Source organism: Leptonychotes weddellii, chromosome 7 (genome assembly GCF_054177405.1).
Source record: "Leptonychotes weddellii isolate Sample4059 chromosome 7, ASM5417740v2, whole genome shotgun sequence".
NCBI classification, from domain to species: domain Eukaryota; kingdom Metazoa; phylum Chordata; class Mammalia; order Carnivora; family Phocidae; genus Leptonychotes; species Leptonychotes weddellii.
The window spans coordinates 206,507-233,500 of record NC_138375.1 but is presented as its reverse complement, the minus strand read 5'-3'; the positions used below and the strand labels follow the sequence as shown (position 1 = coordinate 233,500).

At 49.5% G+C, this 26,994-nt stretch overlaps 1 protein-coding gene across 5 annotated transcripts in view; it reads right to left on the bottom strand.

Annotated features, from left to right (window-relative positions):
- Positions 1 to 26,994, bottom strand: part of AHRR (aryl hydrocarbon receptor repressor) — an 80,128-nt gene that overhangs the window by 10,623 nt on the left and 42,511 nt on the right. For 3 of the 5 annotated variants that reach the window (XM_081825823.1, XM_081825824.1, XM_081825822.1), the window contains 2 exons: positions 7,963 to 8,052; positions 1,322 to 1,451 (listed from right to left, as the gene is read on the bottom strand). In XM_081825823.1, the coding sequence (XP_081681949.1) occupies positions 1,322 to 1,451; positions 7,963 to 8,052 (220 nt within the window). Of the gene's footprint in view, positions 1 to 1,321; positions 1,452 to 7,844; positions 7,895 to 7,962; positions 8,053 to 26,994 lie in introns of all 5 variants that reach the window. The other 2 variants (XM_081825821.1, XM_081825820.1) reach the window with 2 other exon arrangements.

Sequence of the window (26,994 nt, the reverse complement as noted above, 5' to 3'; positions counted from 1 at the left end):
ACACACACACACACAGAGCCCACCACACACACCCCAACTCACACACACACCGCCACATACACAGCCCGCCTCACACACACACACACAGAGCCCACCACACACACCCCAACTCACATACACACCGCCACATACACAGCCCGCCTCACACACACACACACACAGAGCCCACCACACACACCCCAACTCACACACTCACACACCCCACCTCACACACATGCTGCCACACATACACACCCACCATGCACACACACACCCTGCGTGCACACACACCCCACACATATCCTGCCACATGCATGCCCATACACACACCTGCCCCACCACATACCCTCACACAACCACTCCCTCCGTACACATGCCCTCCTTTACACATACGCCTGTCCCACCACATGCACACACACATACCTGCCACACACACCCATCCCCCATCCCCCACATGCCCCCACCACATGCCTGCCCCGTCCCATGCACGCACAGACACATGCATGTGTGTTCCACTGAGTGCCACTGGCATCTGTCTCTGTTCCCCACCCACCCTCATCCCGATAGAGTTGCTCTGACAAATTTTGCCTTCGTTGTTCTGCCCTTAAAAATACCATTTCAGTACCACTGCATGTATGACTATGAATCTGTTGTCCAGTTTTGTTTTGAGCTTCATAAAATGATACTGCATATTAGCACCTGGGTTTTCTTTTTCACTCAGCTTTGTGAGGTAAATCATGCTGTTACCTGAGATTGTGGTAGAAGCTTTTCTTGAATTGTTTACAACTTTGGGGAAAGTGTGTGGAAGAGCTGGGACCCCCCCCCAGTGGACACCACCCCCTCCCCTTGATCTCCCGTCTGCTCCACTACCTCTCAGGGAGATGGGTGCTTGCTGCGTGTGTCGTGATGGGGCAGGGGCCATAGACCTGGAGGAAACCCTTTGCAGGGGGCCTTGCCCACAAGGGGCAGTGTCTCTGAGCAGACAATAATCTTTAGGCCTTTTTTCAGGTAAATCTAATATGGGCCAAAGGAATTTCCTGGAAGATGTACATCTTGAGGGGGAGTTTGCAAAATGAGAGACAAGTACCGTAGCTTCTTGTGAAGTGGTCTCATGCTCCAGCCAAGCCACATGCACTCAGGAGCCAGAGAGCTGAGTGGGGACCCCTGGAGAGGGGAGGGGTGTGTGGGAGGGGGTCCCCGAAGGAGAGAAATGTCAGGCACTGCATTCAATGTGAAGCAAAGGCAGATGAGAAAGCATGATGGAAATTTCTCAGAGGCATCCACATGTTTACACGAACTGCTCCAAGTCTTGGTTAGACCCACAGAAGACCCAAAGACCCACCTGTCTCTGTGTGCAGGGGCTGCCCAAACACCACCTGGGGAGGGTCCATGGCCCAGTGGAGCTGCCGGCAGAAGTCCTGGCGGTCATCCACGTGGATATAGTCATAAATGTTTTGGTGCATCACATCCGTCTGCAACATTGCAACATTGTTTTAAACTAAGTGAATCTGCATGCTTTTTATTCCAGTGATTAATAATTGCAAAACCTCTCTCACTCACTGCCCTCTAAAGATGTCTCATGGGAAAGGCAGGAGTTTGGCATCTGACTCATGCGAGGCCCCCCAGCCCCCAGCCTCCCACTCACCCAGGCAGTGCTCTTGGGGGACAGAGCAGGAGGCTCAGAGACCAAACACCTTCTGGGTCCAGGATACTCACTTTTCTCCAGGACTCCGAGAGCTCATCAAGCTGTGTGTTTATGATGTGGGCACTTTTCGTCCTATCACAAAAGTTTATTAGGAAAGCATCCCTGAGAAGTGAGGTGGGAACTGCCAGGTGAGACCAGAGTCACAAGGTGAGACAGGAGCTGCCAGGTGAGCTGGGAACCATCAGAGCAGATGAGAGCCTGGCCAGGCCTCCTGGCCAGTGACTTCCTTCATCCCAGCACTTCCAGGCCTGGCTGCTGCTGCTTTCTACGATGCCACAAGGACCTGCTGGTCTCCCACCCTCTCTGGTCCTTTGTCCTCCCACCTACTTGAGCCCTGAACACAGAGGCCGACCCTCGAAGGCACCAGGTCTACACTGAGAAGCTGCACTTCAGGGTGCAGAGGCCACAACTGGGAGCTACAGAGACCGGTTTCCAAGGAACATGACCGTTGCGATCGTCGGCAGAAGCGTTCTCAGAGGGCGGTGCACGTCTCCTCCTTACCTTCCCTTAACTCAAAGCTGTCGCCCATTATCCACACTGAGAACCTGGCCCAACAACACCTGCATAAGCTGCCAGGTGCCATTAGTGATCTCTTTGGAATGGGCCATTTCTAAGTTGTGTCATTTCCCAACAGGATCATTACAATAATTAGATGGAGGGAAAGTTCCTGAAAAATCAAGACCAGAAATTGGTTACTTTTAGAGAAAGTAACCAGTAGACTCACCCAGCCTGGATGAGACCTACCATGTTTTCAAGGAGTTGTACTCTTGCCTGTAACTCCATGGCGAGGGTTCATTGGGACCCCAGACGTCAAACGAGATACAACAGCAGGAAGGTAGAAAAGGATTATGATCATGACTTGAAAGCTGTGCTACGGTCACCAGTGCATTCCTTAGCTCAAAGAGCCTGTGTTTTCAGAGAAAGAAGTGGTCAGAGAGGTCAGACTGCTTGTTGTCCTTGGTCGTTGTCGTCTAGGGTCACAGGCTCTGGACATGAACTTGGGCCAATGGGCAGAAACCAACTCAGAGTGAAAGTGGACGCACTAGGCTTTCCCGCCAGCTCAAGACCTGGTGGCTCCCCGCTCACCTGCCTGCTCGTACCTCACCCGGCGGCCCTGTGATCACGAGTGCCCTTCCCACAGGGACACTTTCCTAATAACGGTAATACTGAGATTCCGTGTGACATATAGGCTGAAAAGTGCCCAAATCAAAAGCATACAGTCGGAGGAGTGAGTTCTCAGTGTAACCAACACTCAGATCAGGAAACAGGACACAAAAGCTTCTCAGAGCCCCCTTCCCTCCAAGGCGGCGGCCACGGTGCAGACGACGCGTGCTGTAGGCTGGTTATGTTTGTAAATGGAACGCTGTTCTTCGATGTCTGTCCTCTTGTTCAACATCACAATTGTAACGTTCACCCATGCCGTGTGTGTGGCAGCAGTTTCTCGTGCCCACAGGGTGAGTGTTTCCACCTGATTAGCCCACTGGGCCCCTTCCACACGCCACTACTGTGTCTGAGTGCATCTCGTTGGGCACACACCTGGGTGGGCCGGGGGTGGCCAAGGGCCAGCCTTAGTAGACCACGCCAAGCACCTTTCCCGAGTGAGTGCACAAGTACGCCACCGCCACGGCGCGTGCCAGGCCAGTCACTTTACATTCTGGCTGGCACGTAGCGTTCCCAGTCTTCTTTATCTGAGCCGCCGTTTCTCACTGTGGTTTTTGTCTCACTGCCTGTCATAAAGCCCAGTGAAGCTGTGCATCTCTCACATATTTATTGGTCTTCAAGTGCAAGTGTGTGCATGTTACACATGTCATGTGGGCGTGCATGTGTTGCCTTGTTTTGTCCTTCCCCCAGTTCCATTGCTGATTTTCCTGTTCTTCAGCTGCTCTGGACATGGGTCCCCTACTGGGTGGGCTCTGCTGCCAACATCATCACTCCCTGGCCTGCCCTCCTGCTCTCTTAGTGGATCTAACGCAGCCGATTCATCAGTCTTTCCTCCTGGGTGGGGTGTTGCCCTCATCATTGCTCACCGATCTCCTAACTCTGTCCTGAAGCTTCTAGAAACTTCTACCATCCCCTGATATTTACTGTGCATGGTGTGAGGTAAGAGTCAGGATTCATTTCTTTTCCATGTGGATCCAGTTCACCCAACTCCATTTGTTGACAAGACCACCATTTCCCCACCACCAGGCAGTGCCCCCTCTGTTATAACTCCCACACCCGTGCACACTGAGCTTCTGCCCTGAGCTTCCAGTTCTGTCTGTGAGTCTGTTCGTCAACCTTTGTGCCGATCCCACACTGTCCCAGCAACTGGGTTTTACAGGAAGTCTTGTGTCCAGCATTTAAGTCCCCAGTAATCACCACTCTTGCCCCCTTGTCCTCTCTGGATGGTCCTAGATAGTCTCAGCTCTCTGCATTCCCAAAAGCTTGTCCATTTCCACCTAGAAAAGCTGCTCGGTTTTTATGTCATTACCTCTGTAACATGATCTGACATCTTTATAATGATAATTGGAGCCCTCCAATTCACAAATATGGCATATCCTTCTGTTTGTCTGGTTCTTCTTTAAATTCTATAAATAATGTTTTCTATTTTCTTGTGAGGTACTGCATACCACTTGATTGACTCATTACTGGGAATTCAGTGTTCTTCTGTCCTGCTGTAGATGGATGGCATTTTCCCTTCTATAGTTTTGATGAAAGGAAAAGACCATGCTGACCTCTGAGCACGGGGCAGTCATAGTTCCCATGGCGACTTAATAAACAGGCACTGTCATTCAGTTATTCTCTTGTGAGCTTTGATGGGTGACCCCACACTTTGTAGAATCCCAGAAAGGTGGGTGTCCCTGGATGCCCTGTTCATGTCTCCTCACACCTTAGTTAATTAATGGAAGGGATGTGTAGAATTAACATGCAAGAGAGGATCTGTGGTTTAACCAAAACAGGAGACAGACCAACTGGGGGGGGGCATAATAAAACTGGAAAAGATATTTCTGACTCAGACAAATTTGAAGACATATAAATGTGAGTATTTTTTAGGTTGGGGGAATAAAGGTATAATAATTAGTGTGGCATGACTGACTGCCCTTAGTCTCCCTTAATCTCCCAGAGTCTGCTCCCTACAAAGCAAGGTCAAGAAAAATAAATGGTGGGGAAATGTGACAAGGAGTGGAGAGAGTAATATAGTAATTGTTCAAATAGTGGGGCAAAAAACAAATAGTGGAAAAACAAACACAGCTTTGATCAAGTAAAGCCAGCCTTTATTTTAGTTCTAAACCATCATTTACGGAGTTAAGAATAAAATTATTACTAACTTTTACAAACCTCATTCCAGCAGTTGTCATCTTTACTTTTTGTGCAAATTGTGTACCCATCTGTTACCTAGCCTGTGGGACTCTTGACTGCTCCAGTGCCCTCACCCTGGTTCACATGGGGACAGTTTGCCCCCAACTGCCGGTCTTTGAGGGAATGAACCACCTCTTGAATTAATAAATGTAGATGGCAACTAAAATATGCATCTAAAACCTACTTGTTCATCACAAAGACTCCTGAACCTGAACATACTAAAATAATCAGTTCCCGACTTTTGTTAAGTATTTTGCACAAGAAGCTCACAGCACAAAGCTGTTCTAATATTTTCCCGAAATATTTTGCATCGAGGCAATGCCTGATTTAATGGCATTTGGAAACCATTTCCTCATAATAAAAGGCAAAACTTTATTTTACGTCTAACACTTGGTGGAAAATAACCAAGCTCCAAGAAAATAGAGAATCCAGGGAGTAAGTTTAGACCTGGGACCAAAGCTGCTCCTCAGGACACTTGCATTTATTACCAAAGCCACCCCCAGATTCTGGCTGAAGGCAGGCAGCTCTGGATGTGTCTGGAGAATTCACAGGGCAATTCAGCAGACAGTGATAGGAGCTGAAGGGAATTCTGACCATGGAAAACGCGGACTAGACCATGTTTTCCTAGATTTGACCCTGCACATGCAATCAAAATGACACACAAAAAAAGGCTTCCTCATTTGGGGGCTGGAATCATATCATGTCCACAGCCTGGCACCAGCTATCAGGGGGCCCCTGAGCTCTGTGTCACACGAGGGGGCCCTATGGCCAGAGAGCTTGGCAACCCTGAGAGCACGTGCAGAAGGCTAAAGTGGGGAGGAAGGGCCTCAGTCCGCCACTCCAGGAGCTCATCTGTCTGGGGTGGGTGATGCATTCCCCACCACTTCAGATCTCCTGACACCTGCCCCACATGTCTTCAGGAGGTGGAGATGGACACAAGGACACAGTGATGGGAGCCTTATCGTCACCCACTGCCACGAGCAGCCAACAGGCAGCCTCCCCTGCAGCAGGGCTAGTGGTGCGGATGCTTCCCCCTGACTGTCACCAGGTGGCTAATGCTCTGCCCAGTGCTCTGTATGTGGAGGAGGAAAAGGAGGCTCAGAGAGAGCAGAGCTGAGGCTCTACCCCCTGGCCTGACAGGGCAGCCCCAGGAGTGCCTCTTGGAGGTCACGCCCACCACACTTCATCTACTCGCCACACGCTGGCCGTATCTGTGGGGTCCTTGCCGGGGCCACACCTCCATGTGCTGCAGGGGCCGACCCAGGCCACGTGGTCGGCTATCGCCACAGGCTGTCCTGTGGAAGAGCCAGTGGCAGGGAAGAGGCCTGGTCAGGACAGGGTGTGTCAGCCATTTGGTCCTGGGTTCAGGTGGTAGGAAAGCAAATGTAGAGGTGGGTGTAAGAGGAATTGCTTCTCAGAATCATCTGTATAGTGACAGCCACTTCAGTTTTGGAAATGAGTCAAAGTGACAGTTTTCATGGAAATTAGATCAAATGCTCCAATCAGCTTCAGGGGCCTCAGGCCGACTTGAATTTTCACATGTGTCAGGGACCCACATTCTCTGATCTTGGCTTCCACCACCCTTTGCTTCTGGGCACGCCCTGGGTCTTCCACTCATCCAGTGAGATTTTTGTTATTAACTCCATGTACTGCCTCTAAGCTTCATTCATCACTTGGCTCTGATCCCGGATCCTGCACACATTTCCCCTCTGCTGGCAAAGGTACTCCCGGCACTGTAGGAGAGAGGTCGGGCCCCTCGAGTGCCGGCCACACCCAGCCCAGGACTCCCTGCCATGGGTAGCCTCCCCGAGAGTCTAGCCAGCATCCCAGTGGGCAGTTTCCTGCTGGCTAGCCCTGGCCTGGGGCACCTCACTGACCTTTCCATCACCCAGGGGCCGTGGCTTCACCCTCACCAGTAAGGGTGTCTCCAGAAAGTGCTCCTTGCTGGAGTGCCCGGCCTCCTGAGGGCTCCACCCTCTGTGCTCCTGTGTTACTAGTTGATGATCTTTATACTAAACTTGCATCCATTCTTTATATTAAGCCACTCAAATCACTTCACAATTTCTGCCTCCAAACAGGACGCTGACTGACAGACACACTGTGTGCCTCATTTTTCAAAGTTGTATTTTGTTCTCTCTCTAATCCGGCTATTTGTATGTTGAATGGAGTGTGTTCATAATTTTGCATGCTGAACCCCTCTTCAGAGGGGATATCTTTATGAGGATGGCTGTGGCCTTGCTGCTGAAGGGTCACATTTGTGTTTCCCTGAGGCCCCGAGATCTCGCCTGTCCACCACTAGCTCTGGACTAGGGGGCCTGCACTTTGCAAGAGTGTGAATTTGGATTTGGACTTCCAGCTCAAGCTTTGGATTTCTCTTCATTCCCGCTGGGAACAGAGGCCAGGCAGAGAAGTTTCCTTTGCCCTCCCTGGGCCATGGGTGGGGGGTTTTATTGCACCTTTTCTTGGGGGAGGATCCCAGTGTTTGATGGGTCTCAACCCCAGAGCCCTGCCCCAATGTCTGGAATCATCCAGTCTGGGCAGGCCTGGGGTAACGGACCAAATGAATTATCTGTGAATCAAGAAGGGCATTTCCAGAACACGCTATTTCCTGAATGTGCCCCAAATCTGAGGTTCCAGACAGTGATGCTGCAGCAAGGAGAGGCGCCCTGGTGCTCACCAGCTCCTCACCTGAATGTGAGATGCGTGGTGGGGGCACAGCCAGCAAAATTCACTGCCCCGTACACTTGTGACACCCTGGACACTGTCACATCTCTTGTACGACCTGGAACCCTAGACAAAGCTGGGGTGTGAAAATCCTTACCTGAGAAAAGCTCTGTGATAAGAAAAGCCCGATTTTGCAGATGTTTAAGGCTGGAAGACAGTAAGCACGTGCAAGACAGTGGAACCCACTGCATAGCAGGTCGAAGAGCTGTGTTTACCTGGTGGAAGCCCAGATAGTCCACGATTGTTGCTGAAGCATAAAATATCATGCCTTCTGCACTCACGACCAGGGCAAAGCCATCGAGAGACTAGAAGAGACAAGAACTCAAATTGGCTCCTGCATACATTCTCAAAATCCTCACAATGAGAAAGTGCAAGCATTGTTTTTGCTGCACTCTTGTAGTCTGTATTCATAAACTTCAGAAACACCCACTTTTAATTTATTTATGACAATTTTGCAACAGGTCCCAAGTTAGCAGATGACAGGGGAACTTGGTCATCATTTATAAGCCTCAAGACTGTGTTCTTCTTTTTCTAGTGATTATAAGACTCGTGGTTTACAAAATATAAATATCTTAATGACAAGATGAGACTCCACCAGTATCTGAGACATAACAGGAACCTTACTTCACCTACGTGGACTTTCTCTGTTCACGTACTGTCTTCCAGCCTATGTTCTGGTTTTCCTAAGAGTTTTTATCATGAAGAAATATTGAACTCCATCAAGTGCTATTCCTACATCTACTGAAATAATCACATAAAATTTCTTTTGTTTATTAATGTGGCGAATTTGGTGATAGATTTCTGATGATGAATCGTTCTTGTGTATTATGGGGTAAGCCTTATCATAATTTTATTTATTTTTTTATTTTTTATTTTTCAAAGATTTTATTTATTTATTTGACAGAGAGAGACACAGCGAGAGGGAACACAAGCAGGGGGAGTGGGAGAGGGAGAAGCAGGCCCCCCGCGGAGCAGGGAGCCCGATGCGGGGCTCGATCCCAGGACCCTGGGATTATGACCTGAGCCCAAGGCAGATGCTTAATGACTGAGCCAACCAGGCACCCCGCCTTATCATAGTTTTAAATATGTTCTTGGGATTGACTCATTTCACTTAGGAGATATTCATCTATATTTAAGGAAAAGCTAGTCTATGAGCATCTCTCCTTATTTTGGTGTCAAGATCACCAGAAATGAGTCAGACCCCTCTCCCTCTTTCCCATTTCCTGAACCCACTTTTTTTAAGGCAAGGATAATCTGCTCTTTGAAAGTTTGGTTTCACTTCCAAGAGCATCCAGCTTGGGCACATTTTGGGGAGAGGGCAAGTGAAAAGGGGCAGATTTTAGCACCATATCAATTTATGTAATGGTTGTTAGCATATCCAGGTTTTTAATTTTTTTCTTATATCAATTATAGCTTCTTAAAATATTTTCTATCAGTGCATCCATTTGTTAGTGTATGTTATTCATATTTTTATAATTATTAAATCTCAGTTGTACCCATAATTTTTGGGTGTGTGTGTGTGTGTGTGTAGAAAATTAGGGCACGTGACTGTGTTGTGCCCGATTTCAAGTCTTTATTTGAAAAGCAAGCTTTTCAGCCCCATCCCGCAATGGCTTCCCAGAATCACCAGTAGTGAAGGTGCATAGGGGAGCACAGCCACTGGATTGCATGATCAATGAGCATTTCTTCCATCTATCTATCTACCCATCTATTATCTTCTTCCTCCTTCCCACCATCATCATCATTATGATAAAGAAAGTGACAGTTCATGCTGTGTAGGTCCTCATGAGTGTCAAGTGCCCTACATGAAGTAGCTCATTCAATTCTGCATCACCTCCACGGGGCAGGAGGTTGTAACTCTACTTGGTCAGTGCAGAAGCTGGAGGTGAGGGAGGCACCCGGACAGTGGAATTCATAAATATTTCAATTTGTGTCTTTAAAATACAGACATTTAGAGACTTTAAATTAACTTCTATAGTTTGTGGTTATTAGCAATGTATCACAATACTTATTTCCCTTAATTATTGACCATGTGGGATACTCTTTCTTCCTTTCCCTTTTTCTTTTTCTTTCTTTCTTTCTTTCTTTCTTTCTTTCTTTCTTTCTTTCTTCCTTTCTTTTTCTTTCTTTCTTTTTAAATTTTTGCCATTTTTTAAGTGATAAATTTTTTACCATTATTATAATTTTTATTTCTTTGACTATTAATGGGATTGATATTAATGAGCTCTCATACATTCACTGTTAACCTATAGTTCTTCTTTGGTAAACTGCCTGTGCATATCATGTGCTAATTTTTCTGTTAGGGTTTTATAAATATCAATTTCTAAGAGCTTTTAAATTACTGATATTGAAGATTTCTAGGCATTCTAGGAAAATGGCAGCCACTTAAACCCAAATACCCTCACTTCTAAATGATGTAAAACAACATGAATGCGTGAAACTACACAAATCTATGCCCTTGTCATGATGAGAACAGAGGGAACTGGTAACTTCCAAGTCCTTATTAGCAGAAAAGACAGTACTAAGTCCCAGTGAGCTATGAAAGGAAGAAAGTGTGCAGTTTCTCCTTATGAAACTAGGGGAAAAGAGCCGATTAAATCCAATGTAAGTGGAAGAAAAAAAATAAAAACAAAAGTGAAAAAAATCAATGATATTGTTTAAAACTGTAAAATAATAAACATCATCAACAAAGTCAATTTGGTTCTTCGAAAAGATTAATAAACTGATAAACCCCTAGCAATTTTGATCAAGAAAAATACAAATTACTGACACAAGAGATTTAAAATCATTACAGATCTTACAGACATTAAAAGGGTAGTAAGAAAATATTAAGAATGAATTTCAATAAATTAAGCAATTTAAATGAAATGGACAAATTCCCTGAAACACACTAACAAAACTGATATAAGAACAATAGAAGGGGCACCTGGGTGGCTCAGTCAGTTAAGCATCCAACTCTTGATTTTGGCTCAGGTCATGATCTCAGGGTCATGAGCTCAAGCCCTGCATGGGGCTCCTCACTGGGCATGGAGCCTGCTTAAGATTCTCTCTCTCTCTCTCTCTCTCCCTCTGCCCCCCCACCATGTGTGCTCTCTCTCTCTCTCTCTCAAAAAAAAGGAGCAACTAGAAAATCTGAATAGCCCAATATCTGTTAAACAAATTGAATTTGTTTTTTTTTTTTAAAGATTTTATTTACTTATTTGAGAGAGAAAGAGAGAAGAGCTTGAGCAGGGGGAGGGGCAGAGGAGAGGGAGAAGCAGACTCCCTGCTGAGCGGGGAGTTTGATGGCAGGGCTTCAGGATCCTGGGATCATGACCAGAGCCGACGTCAGACGCTTAACTGATGAGCCACCCAGGCACCCCCAAACAAATTGAATTTGTAATCAAAACCTTCCCACAAAGAAAACTCTAGTCACAGATCAAAAAACATAATATGCCTAGGAATAAATCTAATAAAAGATATGTAGGACCCAAATAATCCAAGAGATATGCAATGTTCTTGGATTGAAAGACTCCATGTAGGTAGAGAGTCCAGTTCCCTAAATCAGTCTGTGGATGTGATGTCATCCCAATCCCAATCCCAATCTCAGGAGGGTTTCTTCTCTTAGCAGAAATTGTCAAGCTGATTCTAAAGTTTGTATGTGCAAAGGGCCCAATTTACTAAAGCAACCATGTTAAAGAAGAACAAAATTTCAGAACTTACTCTGACTTCATGACTTAGTGTAAAGCTGTGGTAACCAGGTCAACATGGCATTAATGTGTCTGGGACAGCTGGTTGTTTATGTGGAAAAAATGAACACTGACTCCTATCTAATTCCACAAAACTTAATTCGTAGCTTAGGCCTAGAGATAAAACCCCATAATCATAAGGTTTCTAGAAGAAAACAAAATGTCTTCCTAAGTTGGGGATAGGCAGATTTGGATAGGACACAAAAACACTAGCCCTTCATGGAAAAACTTGATAAATTAGGCTTTATTAAAACACAATATTTAAAAATGGGAAAAGACATGCCACAGACTGAGAAAACAATATTCACAGTATATAGCAAAGGACTTTATCCAGAATATATAAAGAATGTCTATAAATCAATAGTAAAAAGATGAACAACCCAATTTTTAAAATTGGCCAAAGTCTTGAAGAGATACTTTACTAAGGAGACGGAAGAATGGCCTGTCTACAGATAAAAATTTGTCAATATCACTAGTCATCAGGGAAATGCAAATGAAAATCCCATTCAGATACCATTTCATACACACTGGGATGGTTACAGTCAAGAAAACAGACAACACTAAGTGTTGGTGAGGATATGAAGCATCACCAGTAAGAACAGAAAATGCGGCAATTATGTTTTGGGAAACTATTTTGTGATTCCTCATAAACATGAACGTGCATCTCTCCTATGACCAGAAATTCCACTCTGAGTACTTACCCAAGTGAAATGGGTATGTTCACAAAAACACCCGAACCAGAATGTTCGTAGTGGCCTTATTCAAAATAGTCAAACTCTGGAAATAACCCAGTATCTATCAACTAGAGAATGTACTGCAGAATAACCCTAATGTGGGAACTATCACACAGAGAAAAAGAGCACCCTACTGATCGTGGGGCCTGCATCTATTTATATGGAGCCCAAGAGCAGGCCAAGCGAATCGATGGGATAGATGCCAGAAAGCAGTTCCCTGGCGGAGGCAGAGGGGAACAAATTAAATGAAAGTAGGGGAAAGACCTCTATACAAATAAATTTGAAAACCTAAGTAAGTGTATGGTTTACTAGGAAAACATGATTTACCAGAATGGACCCATTAGAGACAGAAACCCTGAATAACTGATTTCTGTAGAAGAAACAGGAGTTCCAAGGAACCAGCCCACAAAAATGTACCAGGTCTAGATGGCTTTAAAATGTAATTCCACCAAGTGTTAAAGATCAGATCACATCAATGCCCCATAAACTGTCCCAGAGCATAGAAAATGAGGGAAATTTTCTAATTATTAGAACTATAACATTGACACTTAACTCTGATAAGGAAAGTATAATAAAAATAAAATTACAGACTTCTCATTATTAATGAGAATGTGCCAATATTAGCAAACAGACTCCAATTTCACATTAAGGAAATATGATACACATGACCAAGTAGATTTATTCCAGGAATACAAGGTTGACTCAATATTAGGAAATCCGTTATCATAATACACCACATTTATAGATCTAAGGGGAAAAGTCTTATAATTATCTCCAAAGATGGCAAAAAAGCTTTCCACAAAATTCAACACTTATTCTTTATAAAAACTCTTAAGAAAATGGGAATTATAGGTACATTCTTAACATGATAGTGTGTGTGTGTGTGTGTGTGTGTGTGATTCCTAGGGCACCAACTTACTTAGTGGGGAAATATTTTATGTGTTTCCAGTAAGATCAGGAAGCAAGGCAAAGATACCCATGGTCTCCCATTCCAGCGTGTGCAAACCATGGCCCCAAATATGGCTTGCCACTTGATTGTGTAAATAAAATTTTACTGGAACACAGCCACACCCAATCATTACTTACTGTTTGTGGCCACTCTTGCCCTACAACGGCAGAGCTGAGTAGCTGCGACGTATGGCCCACAAAGCTAAAAATATTTACCATCTGGCCTTTTAAAGAAAATGTAGGCTGACTCCTGTCCTACTGTGACTACCATCGGATGGAGCTGTTGCAGTGAGACAAGAGAAACCAACAGGAGGCATAAGAACTGAGAAAAGTAAAATGGTCTCTGTTTGCAGAGGATATCGCTATTTTTCTGGAAAGCTTTAGAAAGCCAATGATAAAATAACTCAAAAAAAAAAATTCAGTAAGGAGGCAGGATATAAAATTAAATACATGTATTCAATAATCTTTATATACTTCATATTAGAAAAATGACCAAATTAGAGAGTGTGATGATAGAGAAAACCTCATTTACAAACATCTCAAAAAAGATCCAAGTACTTTATAAATAAACTTAACAAGAAATGTGTAAAACCTATGGGAAGAAAATTTTAAAACATCTCAAGACACAAAATTATATTTGAACAAATGGAAAGACATCCTTTGTTCCTAGGGGTGATTCAGCATCGTGCAGATGCCCATTCTGCCCAGGTGAATCCATCAGCAGACTGAAGTCCTTTCTGCGCCCCACTGTTTATGGAGTGAGCAAGTTGATGCTAAATACAGGAGGTAAACATGCACTAAGAGCTACAAAACACAGGAAAAGTGTGGAGGGAGGGAATTCGAGAGAGCACAGCAGAGGAGAGGGAGAAGCAGACTCCTCGCGGAGCAGGGAGCCCGATGTGGGGCTTGATCCCAGAACCCTGGGATCATGACCCGACGCAAAGGCAGCTGCTTAACCGACTGAGCCACTTGGGCATCCCAAAGATGGGCTTTTCAATAAATTATGCTCTGTCAACCCTTTGTTATTACTGCTTTTTTTGTTCGTCTGTCTGATCAGGGCTGGAGAATCATCCACAAGGTGATTTTTTTCCCCTTCAGGTTACTGAGTTGATGTGGAGCATTACCTTATTCCCATGGCCACCATGGCTCATTCTTTTATGACACATACAGAGTCAATTCACTGTTGCTTTACTTAGAGTTCTTTCATCTAGTGTCACGAGCAGACCAGCTGATTTCTCCTTTGCGCCCTTCATCAGGCTTCAGTGCAGGGTTTCCTGACCTTGCAGAATTAGCTGCCTACCCTCTCCTCCCATTCTGTGCTCTGCAGTGGCTTGGGGAACTTGGTATTTTCTGTTCCTTAGAGGTTTCCTAAAATTTACTTGTAGAAACAAGTGGAGCAGACACCCCCCACCCCTAGCTCTGCTCTTGCTCGCCAGTGTGACATGACTTTGTTCAGGGTAGCATCACACGTACCCACACATGGCTCCCTCCCAGATGCTACAGGGCAGAAGCTGGGTTCTGGGGAGCCTCCCTGCTCCTGCATGAATGTAGCCAGTTGGACAGCAGAAGGATGCAGCCGGCTGAGGAAGGGGCCAGAGACCCCCAGCATCATGAACCCTACAGGTCCTGAGCTGCCAGACTCTGTGGTGCTGTGGTCGGGCCTCTGTCTCACAGAGCCACAGAGAACCTGTCCATGGTGAACGTGTCTTCTTCTGGGTGACGCCTTGTCTTTTTTGTTTGCTCCCTACTTTGTTTTCAGATAACTTTGTTGTAGATTTTCTGCCTTCTTGCTTTCAAGGTACAATATAACTGTTGTTTCAGATGTGTGGTTTCTGTGTTGGGGCTAGAGGTGTGGGAAACATGCCCCTGCTGATCAGAGCTGCTGGTGTGTTCTTCTCAAAGATGGTACTACACCACACAAAGTTCCCGGGAAAACCCTCCGGGCAAAGGATAAAGCCTTCCAACTTCATGCAGAGCCTGCTGCAAAGCCGCTCACTCAGCCACTGAAGTGTGATTCAAAAAGGCAAAGTCACAGCACTCATGAAAATGTAAAATAAACACTCGCCAAAGGTCTTCTTATTCAAGAGGGAAGAAGTAAGATTCAAAACCAGTCCAAAAAGCACTTGAGAAGCTAGGTATTCACAGGCAGTCAGGATAAGATTTCTGATGCAAAATACCCTTTCTGATAATTCTAGAGTGGCTTGGCTCCTCCGTAACTTGAAAGTTTCAAAGTTTTGGGCAATTTTCTGATGCAGAGGTGCAAACATTAGGGCAATGACTTCACGACAGGACTCAGAGTTTGTGCTGAGTTTTCTGGGCAAGAAACCCCAGCCTCACGCAGCACTCCAGCTGTGGCCACAGATTTAAATCGTCCATCTCTTTGCAAAGCCCCCCACCCCCGAATCCCAGTGTAACTTCTAAAGAACAGGAAATTGACCTCAGACAACATAGGTGTCTGGCAAAACGTCTCCAGGAGTCAAATAAACTGCGTTGTCATTTTAATACCTGGGCAGCTCCAGAGAAAACTGATCTGGCCCCACTGTCCTAATACCTTTGAGTGGTGAATGGGAAGTCCAGTATTTGCCCATTTGCCTGGATCTCATCCTAGGGGCCTATATGAGAGTTGGTAAATATACCTAAATCTTCCCCCCACACCCCGGTGCCTCTGTTCTCAGACACGTAGTATTTGGCGGGGCCACCTATAAACATTTGAGATTTGTTTATGTCATTTATCAAAAGTCCTGCCTTCCCTGCCTGAGATAAAAGGGATGGAGAAGCATGTGATGACATTTAGACATGCTGCCACCCTGCAGGGGTGGGGGCCTTGCTAAGAGGAAAGAGGGCACCTGGCCCCCACCGTCCCCGTGCCAGCTTCAAGCGCTTCACCTCGAAAGTGCTGGAGCTCCTTTCTGCCTGGGTGTGATCCGGCCTCCCTCCTGCCCCATGCTCAGCAAGGCAGGTGGTATTGAGGCCCTGGGGACTGGTGTCTGTGGGGAATGCTGGGCTTCGGGGCAGCAGCAGGGAGAACAGGCTGGTACCACCCACTTCCTACGCAGTGACAGGGACACTGGGCGAAACCAGGGCACTGTCACCACAGCGGCTCACACTTCAGGACGGGAGCACCCAACCACGGATGCTGGTGCAGCCCCACCCTGGGACTTGGGACGGAGGTAGGTGGGGACATACTGGCGTCCACTGAGGGGTTGTGAGAAGAAGGGCATCAGTTCTGCTAATAGACCATCAGAGCAACTATTTGCTGTCACCACTACAAGGTGAGCCAAGGTCATCAGCAGGCCTCGAGGTCAGGTGACATGCTCAAAGGGTGGGCAGTCAGACCAATTGCCACACGGTGCTGGCGATGGCGACTATGGGCAGGCGGGGGGGGTGTGGTCCTCAGCCCCCCCACCAGCAGCCAGAGAGGAGCGGGGCACCCGCCGCTCGCCAGCTCCCAGAACGGCTTTTCCCAGTGCAGAGGCTGCCGCACATGATGATGCCCTGCTAGTAACAGGTCAGAGACCAAAGGACAGCTCGAGGCTGGAGTATATAAAATGCCTTCTTAAAAAAGATTTTATGAGATTAGTCACAACCAAAAACAACCTTAATTTTAACTTACAAGGCAGAAATTTAAAAAAAAAGAAAAGGAAAAAGACCATAAAACGCTATTTGCCGAGTCATATGGATTTAATATCAGATTGACATTCTGGTCCAGAATCATCACGCCAAATACTTTTACACATGTGGGACCGTCTTTCAAATATGCATCGCCAACGTTTGTTTTCTCCCAGTCTCTTTTTAATCCTACAAGAGTTTTGTGTTTTTTTAAACATGGTACATGGAAAATGAGGTCACTTCTCCAAGTGGAAAAAAGGATTTGGTCCCAAACGAAGAACTGAACTTTTTTTACGGGGGAAAAAAAAAATCGCATCTCTGTTCAGTTACTGAAAGTCACGAAACGTGCACCTGCCACTCAGGGAGGCAGTGGGGTCATAGCAGGTGAGGGTCTGTGGTGACGGTGCCTCCCACCCTGCTGGCCCACCACATGCAGCCCCCCTGTGGGGATAAAGGCAAACGTGTGGAAAACCCAGGACTTCCTTTGGCAAACCTTTGAATATCCTGACCTCGTCCAGTCCCGTGGCAGAAAAAATAGCCAGCAAGTACTTCAAAGATCATTTTGTCAAGGTCACAGCAGAGAAACGAAAATTATAAAGGGCCCCTCATTGCTCCTCCCTGGAATAAAGGGACGAGGGGAGCGGCGCACTCCCCTGAGAGCCGTCGCCATGGTTACAGAGCAACAACACAAGGCCAAGCCCGCTAGTCACGCGAGCGAGCGGGCACCGGGCAGCTGCTGGGCCTTGCTGGAGCCAGATCACTCGCGGCCTCTCCATGGGGCCTGTGTGCGTGCGAGGCACGTTCCTGCTCAGGGAGCGGAATGACTGGCTGTTTATAGAGCCCACAAACAGTAAACTCAGCCTTGAATTTCTGCCACGAAGCCGCAACAGCACTTGAAAACAGTTCTTGAAAGATGCAGTTGGCTGCCCATGGCAGGACCACAGAGATGGAGGCAGGCGTGGACCCTAAGCCCCCCTCGCTCTAGCCTGGGCCCCCACTCTGGTTAATCCACTGCCCCTGGGCTCCCTGGGCCTTCTTTGCCATGGGAGCCACTGCCCTGAGGCAGACACCAGGGGAGGGGAGGTGCCAGGACAGGGTGGGTGGGTTCCTGGGCCATCAGCAGGAACAACTACTCTGGGGCCCTCCCAGCCTCCCCGTGCCCAGCGGGAGCAGAGCCCAGAACTGGGTGCAGGCTGTCTTGTCAAACATCTACTTCCCTTCCCTGGTACAATGCTGCTATTTCAAAGACACTTCAACCATGTGCCGCCTTTTCAGCTCTGTGGCCTTGGGCAAGTGAAGTAACCTCTCTGGTGGGCCTCAGTCTCCTCTTCTGAAAAATGAGAATGACTGCAGTGACCAACTATGAGGGTTAAATGGGCCCTGCCCAGCACAGAGTGAGCAAAGAATCAATATTGGCTACTACTACTAATAATAATAATCACAATTATAACTAGAATGCAAGATTTTGTGCCGGACATGTGATTTTGATACCAGAAATGTTGAAATCATTTCCCAAAGTGAGAACAAAGCCTATATTTTAAACCTGGGATCTACTTCCTGAGTACAAATATCTTAGTGTGAAGTTTAGTTCATGAAAAGCCAGCTCAGTTAGGGACAATCATTAAGTAAATGCTGTTGATGAGTCTGAGGGTCCATCTAGAGGAAGCAGGCCCATCCTGATGGGGATCCTGACGGTTGGAGGGTTGCACCCTGCTGACCCCCAAAATCTCTGACCTTGCTTTCTGAGCACATCCTGGACCACCAGCCTCAGCCTGGATACTGAGGGTCACTCCAGACCTTCTGGGTTAGAGCCTGCCTCTGGACAAGTCCTGATCTTTCCTCCACACGTGGGCAGCTCTACACCCAGGAGAGCCCGAGCCTGCTTTGTCCCCCACCCCCCACCACTTTGGAGCAGCAGGAAGGAGGGGTTGGTGCTGGGGGCTGGGGTGGCTTGGGGATATCCTCCCTGGCAGAAAACCACCATCAGGAAGGAGGGCCGCCAGGGCCAACCCTGTAGACCTGGGAGGGTGTTGGCCACCTCCTCCTAAGGAGGAGATGGGGTGTGAGCCTGGGGTGCTGGTGGGCAATCCCCAACACCCCTGGGGTGGCACACTCCAAGACAGAACAAGTCAAGGGTGGGGGGTCCCATCAGGTGCTCTAGAGCCCAGGTGATAGGCAGGTTCTCAGGCTCCCAGAGTTCAGCCACTCCCCTGTGAACCAAGGATGACCCAGAGCTGGCCCAGAGGTTCTCTCAAATGCTGGCTCTTCTCATAGTAATTAAAACTTCACATGATGACTCTGGTTTGCAATTTCCCAGTGTTCACAGATGAAAACGTTCAAATGGTGAAGTGAACAAGAGTTACAACATGTGGCCAGCACTGTTGGGCTCCTTCCACGGGGCTTCCCTATGGGGGGCTGGCCCAGGACCCTCACCTTGTGCTGAAATCACCTGCTGGGTACCTTCTCAGTGAGGACAGAGCCTGCAACACATGTTTAAGCCTAAGAGACCCCCAACAGAGCAGGGCCAGAGTGAACACACTGATCACTAAGCAGTGAGGGCAACCTCGTGAGCTCAACTCAGTGCCTAAGGATGGTTAGGGGCTCATGGGGATGGTCAGAAGTTCAAGGTGGATGGTGGAGGGTTCATGGTGGATGACTGGGGGCTCATGGCAGACAGCTGGGGGTTCATGGTGGATAGTCTAGGGTTCATGGTAGATGGTCAGGGATTCACAGTGGAAGGTTGGGGTTCATGATAGATGGTCAAGAGGGCTAATAGACAGTGGTGTGTTCATGGTAGAGAGACCTAATGATCTAAAAGCCAGAAAGAGGTCAAGCCTGGTCAGGTCCCAGACACCTGATCCATCTGCAGAGATGGGGCCAGGAGCCGTGCGCTTCTGACCCCACAGGGAGGCCACTGGATGGGCAGAAGGCACAACCTCTTGGGCCAGGGCAAGACAAGATTGAGAAGTGGCAGAGCTGGTGGGCAGTGCACTCGGGTCAGCCTGGGATGTCCCATGCACATCGTCAGGCTGGCAGCAGGCCACGGAGATGAGGTAGAGGGGCTGTACTAGGGGGTTGGCCTTCCTGGCCTGAGGCCTCTGTTGAACCCCTGAAAGAAACTGAAAGGGGCTTCAGAAGACTGGGTCCAGCAGGTACAACAGAAGATAATCAAAGGCAGATTTCTCAGAGCAGAAAGACCAAAGAGCAAGCAGGAGCCTGGTGACAGGAGGCGTAGCCGCTAGTGCCGCAGCCTGCTCCACAAGGGAAACTGAGGCAAGGGGGACCCTCGAGGGTCGCGGGGTCCACGGCCTGTGCCGCAGGCTGCTCCACAAGGGAAACGGAGGCAAGGGGGACCCTCGAGGGTCGCGGGGTCCACGGCCTGTGCCGCAGACTGCTCCACAAGGGAAACCGAGGCAAGGGGGACCCTCGAGGGTCACAGGGTCCACGGCCTGTCACGTCACGGGTCCCGAGAAACACACCAGCACTTGCCCTCGTCCCCCCACTCCCATCCTTCAAAAATCGGCACAGAGGATCGCCCCTCCTGAAGCCAGTCGACCTGAGGGGCCAGCCTGAGCAAGCAGAGGGGGGTGAGGAGTGGCCCCTGCACTTGCTCTTGACCAGAGAGTTAGGCCCCAATCCCAATGCCCTCTGTCCAAGTCCCAGCCCACTGAGACTCACTCCCATGCTCCTGCCCTGTCCTCAAGGTCGATTCCTACCATGCCCCCCTTTCTGTATCAGACAACCCCAAGTTTTGGTCATGAGTTTGCTGGGGTTTTGTGCCTGCTCTTCCCAGCCTGTGTTTCTGGGGTCTGGTCTCTTATTCCAGCCAAGTACCAAGTGGAGGAGCCGCAGAAGGTGATAGGCTCCAAGCAAATTCTGTTCAGTGAGGCCTAGTGGGAGGGTGGGTTTCTAGGTGTTTCTTTAGAAAAGCCACGGCCTGAAGGTAAGAAGTCTCTGTGCCTGTTGTACTTCAGGATCCTGGGAACTTGTCCAGAAACCATGCCAGCATGGCTCTCGGCTCACAGCAGCTCCCTCCAGGCCTCTGGACAGCGCGCCACATGAGTCACCATCCCCAGGCCCAGGAGTGCCCCGGGAACTGCTGGGACGCCTCCCCTGAGGATCCTGCCGCAGCCCGCAGCTCAGGACCCTCAACACAACCAGCCTTCATCCACATTCCCTCCCGGCAGTTTGTTCCATCAAACATTGGACACAGGGCTTCCTGGCCAGCACAGGCTCTGGCTCTTCCTCTCCAAAATCAGGCCCAGGAGGGTAACAGGGGGAACCCAGAAAAGCTGTCTGGGGCTGGAGAGGGAAGGTGAGGTGGGGGCTGGGGCTTGGGGGCAGTCAGAGAATGGTGGAAGGAGGAAATCTTGTTCTGCTGCTGCCCAGGGTCCGCCTCCCCTGGTGGGACAGGGAGGGGTCAGCTGGAGGGAGCGGCCCAGGCGGGGGCCCCCTCCCAAGGTGGGCCAGCACCCCCTCCCCTCCTTGAGCGCCGCCTGCCCCAGCACACAGCTCCTCAGAGGAGCAGGGACAGAGCACGTGGAGCAGCACGGGAGCTTGGAACAGAAAGATGAGCGTGAATTTAAAAAAAATACATTTCAGGAGATAAGAAAAGACATTAGCAGAATGAAGTAAGAACAAGAAATGTGACGAATGAATCCAGTGGCAATAGTAGGTGTGAAACTGTAACCAAGGGAATAAAAGCCCAGGATGTGGTGTGATGGGCCATGCACACACGGCAGCGGGCGGGGAGGAGCCCTCTCCTGAAGGGCGGCAGGGAAGGAAGACCAGACAGAGCGTGGAAGAAAAGCCAGCAACGGGAGGGCGGACGAGGAAGTGCCAACAGCTGGGTAAGAGCAGCCCCAGAAGACAAAAGCAGGAGTGGAGAGGCGGTATGTGAACCGTCCAGACTGAGGACCAAAGACCGCAGATGGAAGGAACGGGACCGCACACAGCCGAAGCGAACAGCACACACACACCGCGGCGAGCTTCGGAAAGGTCAGAGCCCCCAGCGAGTGGGCGCACTGCGTATGAGCCCACCGGACACTTTGCCACAGCCACAACGGGGGGGCTGCACACGACGGACCCTGTCTCTGACGGCGGAAGGAAAAGAAGTTCAAACCCCAAATTCTACATTCAGCCAAATTCTTATCCAAATGTGAAGGCATAACAAGCTCCTGCATGAGACCCAGGGAGACGCCACACTGCGACCCCCAGTGGACACCCTCCGGGGGGAAGCTCTCAGGAGAGAAACACACCCAGGCCGCAGGCACGGCGCAGGGGGCGTCCATACAACGTGAGGAACAAAGACAAGAATCCGCGCCACACAGGCTTCAACTGCGAGGCAGAGTCGACCTGCGGTATCTGGGAGAGCAGAGGCCCGAGAGCGTGCGTGAGCCCCAGAACTGGAGAAAACCACCGCTTATTCTCCTGCAGTCCCCGTAAGGACAAAAGCAGAGTTGAAAAACTAGCATAAGAAGGCTCAGTCTTAACTGGAAAACTGGAGAGAAGGGGAAAAAGAAGCCAAAGAAGTGCCGTGAGTGGGAGACCCAAAATAGGACGGCAGAAACCAGCCCCAGAGGAGAGACGACGCGTGGTAGCAAGAGGCTCAGCGCACCCCGGCGGGACGCAGTGCGCGGAGAGGACCGGCCGTGTGCGTCTTCAGGAGGCGCGCCTAAGAAGACACACAGGAGCTGAGAAGCAAAGGTTGGAAGAGGCCCACCCCGCAGCGAGGGTGCACAAGGAGGCTGGAGCAGCTGTAGTTCTGCGGAAATGTACTTCAGTGGGACGAAGGGGGAAAGCGGGTGAGCAAGATTTCAGAGCCTGTCAGAACTGGCCCGGCAGGCCCGCCGCAGACCAGCTGCAGGACCTCCAGCTCTCGCAGGCTCAGGGACGGTCGCTCCTAGCTTTCCCTGGGTTTCAGACATTTTCAGAGGGCAGCTGTTGGCCTGGGACGGCGACTACCTGCCCGCCGTCCTCATGCAGCTGTCACAACCCCGCGTAAATCCATGAGTGGCATCTGTGTATGGCCACAGGTCTCCTCCGCTGAGCCAGGTGGGTACTGACCCACGTACCCAGATGTCTGGGGTGGAGAGGCCTCCTCTTCCCCTCTTGCTGGGGCCTCAGGCTCCAGGCCCCACACCTGCTCTTCTGCACCTCACTCTCTGACCAGGCAGGTGAATGGGTGCCAGGTGCGAGACATCACCTTCTTCCCTCGTCTGCAGGCACTTCCCCGTGGCCTTCCAGCCTCCAGCTTTCCGGGTGAGGCCCAACTCCTGAGGCTCAGTGCTTTGCCTGAAACCTGTTCCTTCTCTTTGAAAGCATTTGGGATTTTCTCATTGCCACTTGGGGGGGTGGGGGGTGGAATTCCAGAAAGGCGAACACCCTGGTCCTTTCCATCCACTGCGCTGGCCACACAGGGGGACCTTCAGGCCGGAAACCCAGCCCTCGGTTCTGGGAAACCCTCCTGGACAGTTTCCGCCCCCGATCTTTCTGGAACTGGAGCGTGCTGGCCTCTCGGGGCCCATATTCTTCACCTAGCTTCCTTTCCCTCTAGCAGAAGCTGAAGTGACCCTTCAGCGTCAGCTCTGGGTCTTTCCACCGTTCCTAAGTTTGCTCTCATGCTTTTAATTCTTGAGCTCTTTCCAAAACCTCTGAATATTCCCTTTTGTGGCACCTGTTTTCATTTCATGGACACTGTGAGGAGGTGCCCAACATCAGCTTGTTGGTTTGTTTCCCTTGCTCACCCGAGCTACCTTTCCTCCTGGATCCATAGTAAGCCTCTTGCCTGAAGAGTCTGCAACACTCTTGTGTGCGGGAGTTTAGGCGTGGGCAGGGACAGCCGCCAGGAAGCCCCACACCCATGATGGAGCCGCGAGCGCTGGTGGGGACAGCCCTGACGTGGGCATCTTTGGGTCCTTCTAGACTGTCAAGCTACACAGAGGCGCGGGGCCCTTCCTCGGCTACGGGCCGAGGTCGGGTCAGCAGCTGGCGTGCAGGACCACCACCCACCCCGCCATGCCCCAGATCCCAGCCCTCTTCTGCAGTGTGGGAGGGACCCGTGGCTCACACCACGTGGCTGCAGGGCGGTGTGCCCGCACGGAGTCTCTCTTGGACCAGAGGCACCTTTGTGCTGGTTGGGCTCTCTCTTTAACTCTGAGGACAATCGTCTCTGAGGACAGGGGCCCAGGGTCCCACGCCTGGTCACCACTGTTCCAAATGATTTCCATAGCTATTTCTCTTACTCAGTTCTTAAGGACTTTGTGAAATTATGAAGAAACCGCTGACGCCCTGATTCACAGCTTTTCCTTTTACATTCACCCATTTAGGCTGGACTGCTGGTGACTCCCACTTGTTCCCCAAGCAGCCACTCATCCCGCCTCTCAGCCTCTACTGCCCTCAGGCCGCCCTGTGTCCCCACACCTGAGCTTCACCAGGACCCCTGCCCTCATCGTCTCTGAACTCCCATGAGAGCTGGTTTGCCTGGGAAGCCCTGCAGTGCACCATGGGGCCGCATGCACCCTGGCCCTCGCTCTGCCCTGGGTCGGCCCAGCTAGCCTTCCCTTTGAAGCGTCAGATGCTTGGAGTCCTTCACCCTCTGGTTTTTGATGGGGTTCCATCTTATCCTCTCTGTGAAATGCTTGGGGGAAATCCTCTGTGGTGCTGGTTTTGCCATGAGAACCAGTGTCCTTCAGGCACCCAGCCCCACCAGCCACAGCACGCTCCCACCACCTTCCTGTTTCAGTCTGTCCAGCAGGAACAGAAGACCTCTGTGACTAACCCCGAGTCTGACACACACCACCCCATCAGCCATCTCCCAAGGCTTTGAGGCTTGAAACAAGCCCTGAAAATGCTCTGTGGGTGTAGAGTGAAACAGGCCTCTGGCTCTGACACCAGCCCTTCACCAGCCAGGCCCACAGGGCTGGCCGGACACTGGCTTGGAGGAAGTCTCACAGGGAGAGGCAGTGGGGGCCAGTTCCAGCTCTGCCCTTGCTCGTATGTGACAGTGGGCAACCTATAGAACCCGTCTGTGCCTCCATTTCCCCATCTGTAAAATAAGGCTACCGAGGATCGGGTGGGTCCCCATGGCTCGGAGTGGCCCCAGCACACTGGTGCTGAACTCTGGCTTCTATAGCAGTTCAGGGCCTGGATCTTGGAGGTGAGAGAGGCCTGAGTTTCGCCCCCAACCTGCGCTCTAGCCTGAGGCTCCTCCCCTGCAAAATGGACAGTTGTACTGAGCTGAATAGTGGCCCCCGAATTCATGTGCACATGGAACCTGTGAAGGTGACCTTATTTGGAAAAGAATCTCTTGTAATTAAATTAAAGTAAGGTCACTCTGGATTAGGGTGGCCCCAAATCCAGTATGACTGTTGTCCTTATAAGGGGAACACAGAAACACAGGGAAGACTGACTGGCAGCAGACATAGGGCAGGCATGGGACATACTCTCCCCTAGAGCCATCCGAAGGAACCCACCAGCCCACACCTTGCTTATAGCCCAGTGACACTGATTTCAGACTCCTGGCTTCCACAACTGTGAAGAGCACATTTCTGTTGTCTGAACCACATTCAAACAACATGAACTTGAACGGCCATCACCACCATGCCCTGCTCGGATCACTGCTGTCCTCAGGAGCTAGAGGTGAGGCGTGTGGAGGCCAATGCCCTAGCCTTGTGCCCTCTGGGAGGAGAGACCTCACTCTGCCAACCAACAAGCTCAAAAGGCAGGTGAGCAGGTGTGTGTGCATGCAAGTGCCTGAGGGAAACCCACCCCTCAGGGAGGATCAGGTACCTTGTTTTCTCTCCCCTCTCCACCCTGTGTGCTCATGCACAGAACCACCACAGGGCAGTGGCAGCTAAGCTCCAAGAGAAACAGGGGAGTTCTAGCCAGAGGACCAGGAAGAGGGTCCCAGGAGGGAGCAGGTGTGGGGGAAGGAACCCAACCTGTGTGTGTGAACTGACATGGTCCTTGCTCAGTCCGAGGGGTATGTGTGTGGAACATGCCCAGAGATGCAGAGCGGTGGCTCTGAGCAGGGCTATGCTAGAAACTGTTGCCCTGGCCCAACGGTGCCTGTGGCGGGGAGGGGGGGGCAGCTGGAACGGACAGTGCTCTCTCCAGGAGAGATCCTGCTGGCTGAGCCCGCTGCCACATGGCTGCTACCAACACAGGATGGAGGACAAACACCTTCCCTGAGGGTGTGAGGCCTCAGGCTCCCAACGCATGCGAGAGTGTCCAGGGCTCAGTCTGCATGAGTTCCTCTTGCTGCTATAACAAACTGCTGCAGACCTAGTGGCTGAAAACCACATACTTTAAATATATTAATATAAATGAATTAAAAGTAAAAAGATGGAATGAGATATGGCAAGCAAACAGTAATCAAAAGAAGGCTTGGGTGGGGCGCCTGGGTGGCTCCGTCGTTAAGCGTCTGCCTCCGGCTCAGGCTCAGGTCATGATCCCAGCCTCCTGGGATCGAGCCCCACATTGGGCTCCCTGCTCGGCGGGAAGCCTGCTTCTCCCTCCCCCACTCCCCCTGCTTGTATTCCCTCTCTCGTTGTGTCTCTCTTTCTGTCAAATAAATAAATAAAATCTTTAAAAAAAAAAAAAAAGAAGGCTTGGGTACCTATATTGGTATCAGAGTAATAATTAGTATCAGACTACTAATCAAAGTAGACTTCAGAGAAGGGAAAATTACCAAGAATGAAGAGGCATTTTACATAATGGTAATGATAGAAGGGTCAATTCATGAAGAAAGCGTAATAATCCTAAATGAGTATGCACCCTACAACAGAACTTCTAAACACATAAGGCAAAAACTGATAGAACTGAAAGGAAAAATACAAAAGTCCACAATTATACTAGAAGATGTTAACACTTGTCTCTCAGGTTGAGACTAGACAGAAAGTCAACAAGGATATAAAAGACATGAATGCTGTCAACCAACTTGATGACATTGATGATTACAGAACACCTCACCCAGTGACAGAGGTCAAATGGGGGCCCACTTCCTGGTTCATGGACGGCTTTTCACTGTAACCTCACAGGGAAGAAGGGGCAAGGGAGCTCTCTGGGGTCCCTTTTATAAGGCATAAATCCTATTCATGAGGCTTCACCCTCATGGCCTAAGCAGCTCTTAACACCTTCACATTGGGTTTCCAGTCTAATATGAATTTAAATTATATTAATTGGGCAGGGGAGGAATACAAATATTCAGTCCATAGCAACAATCAAT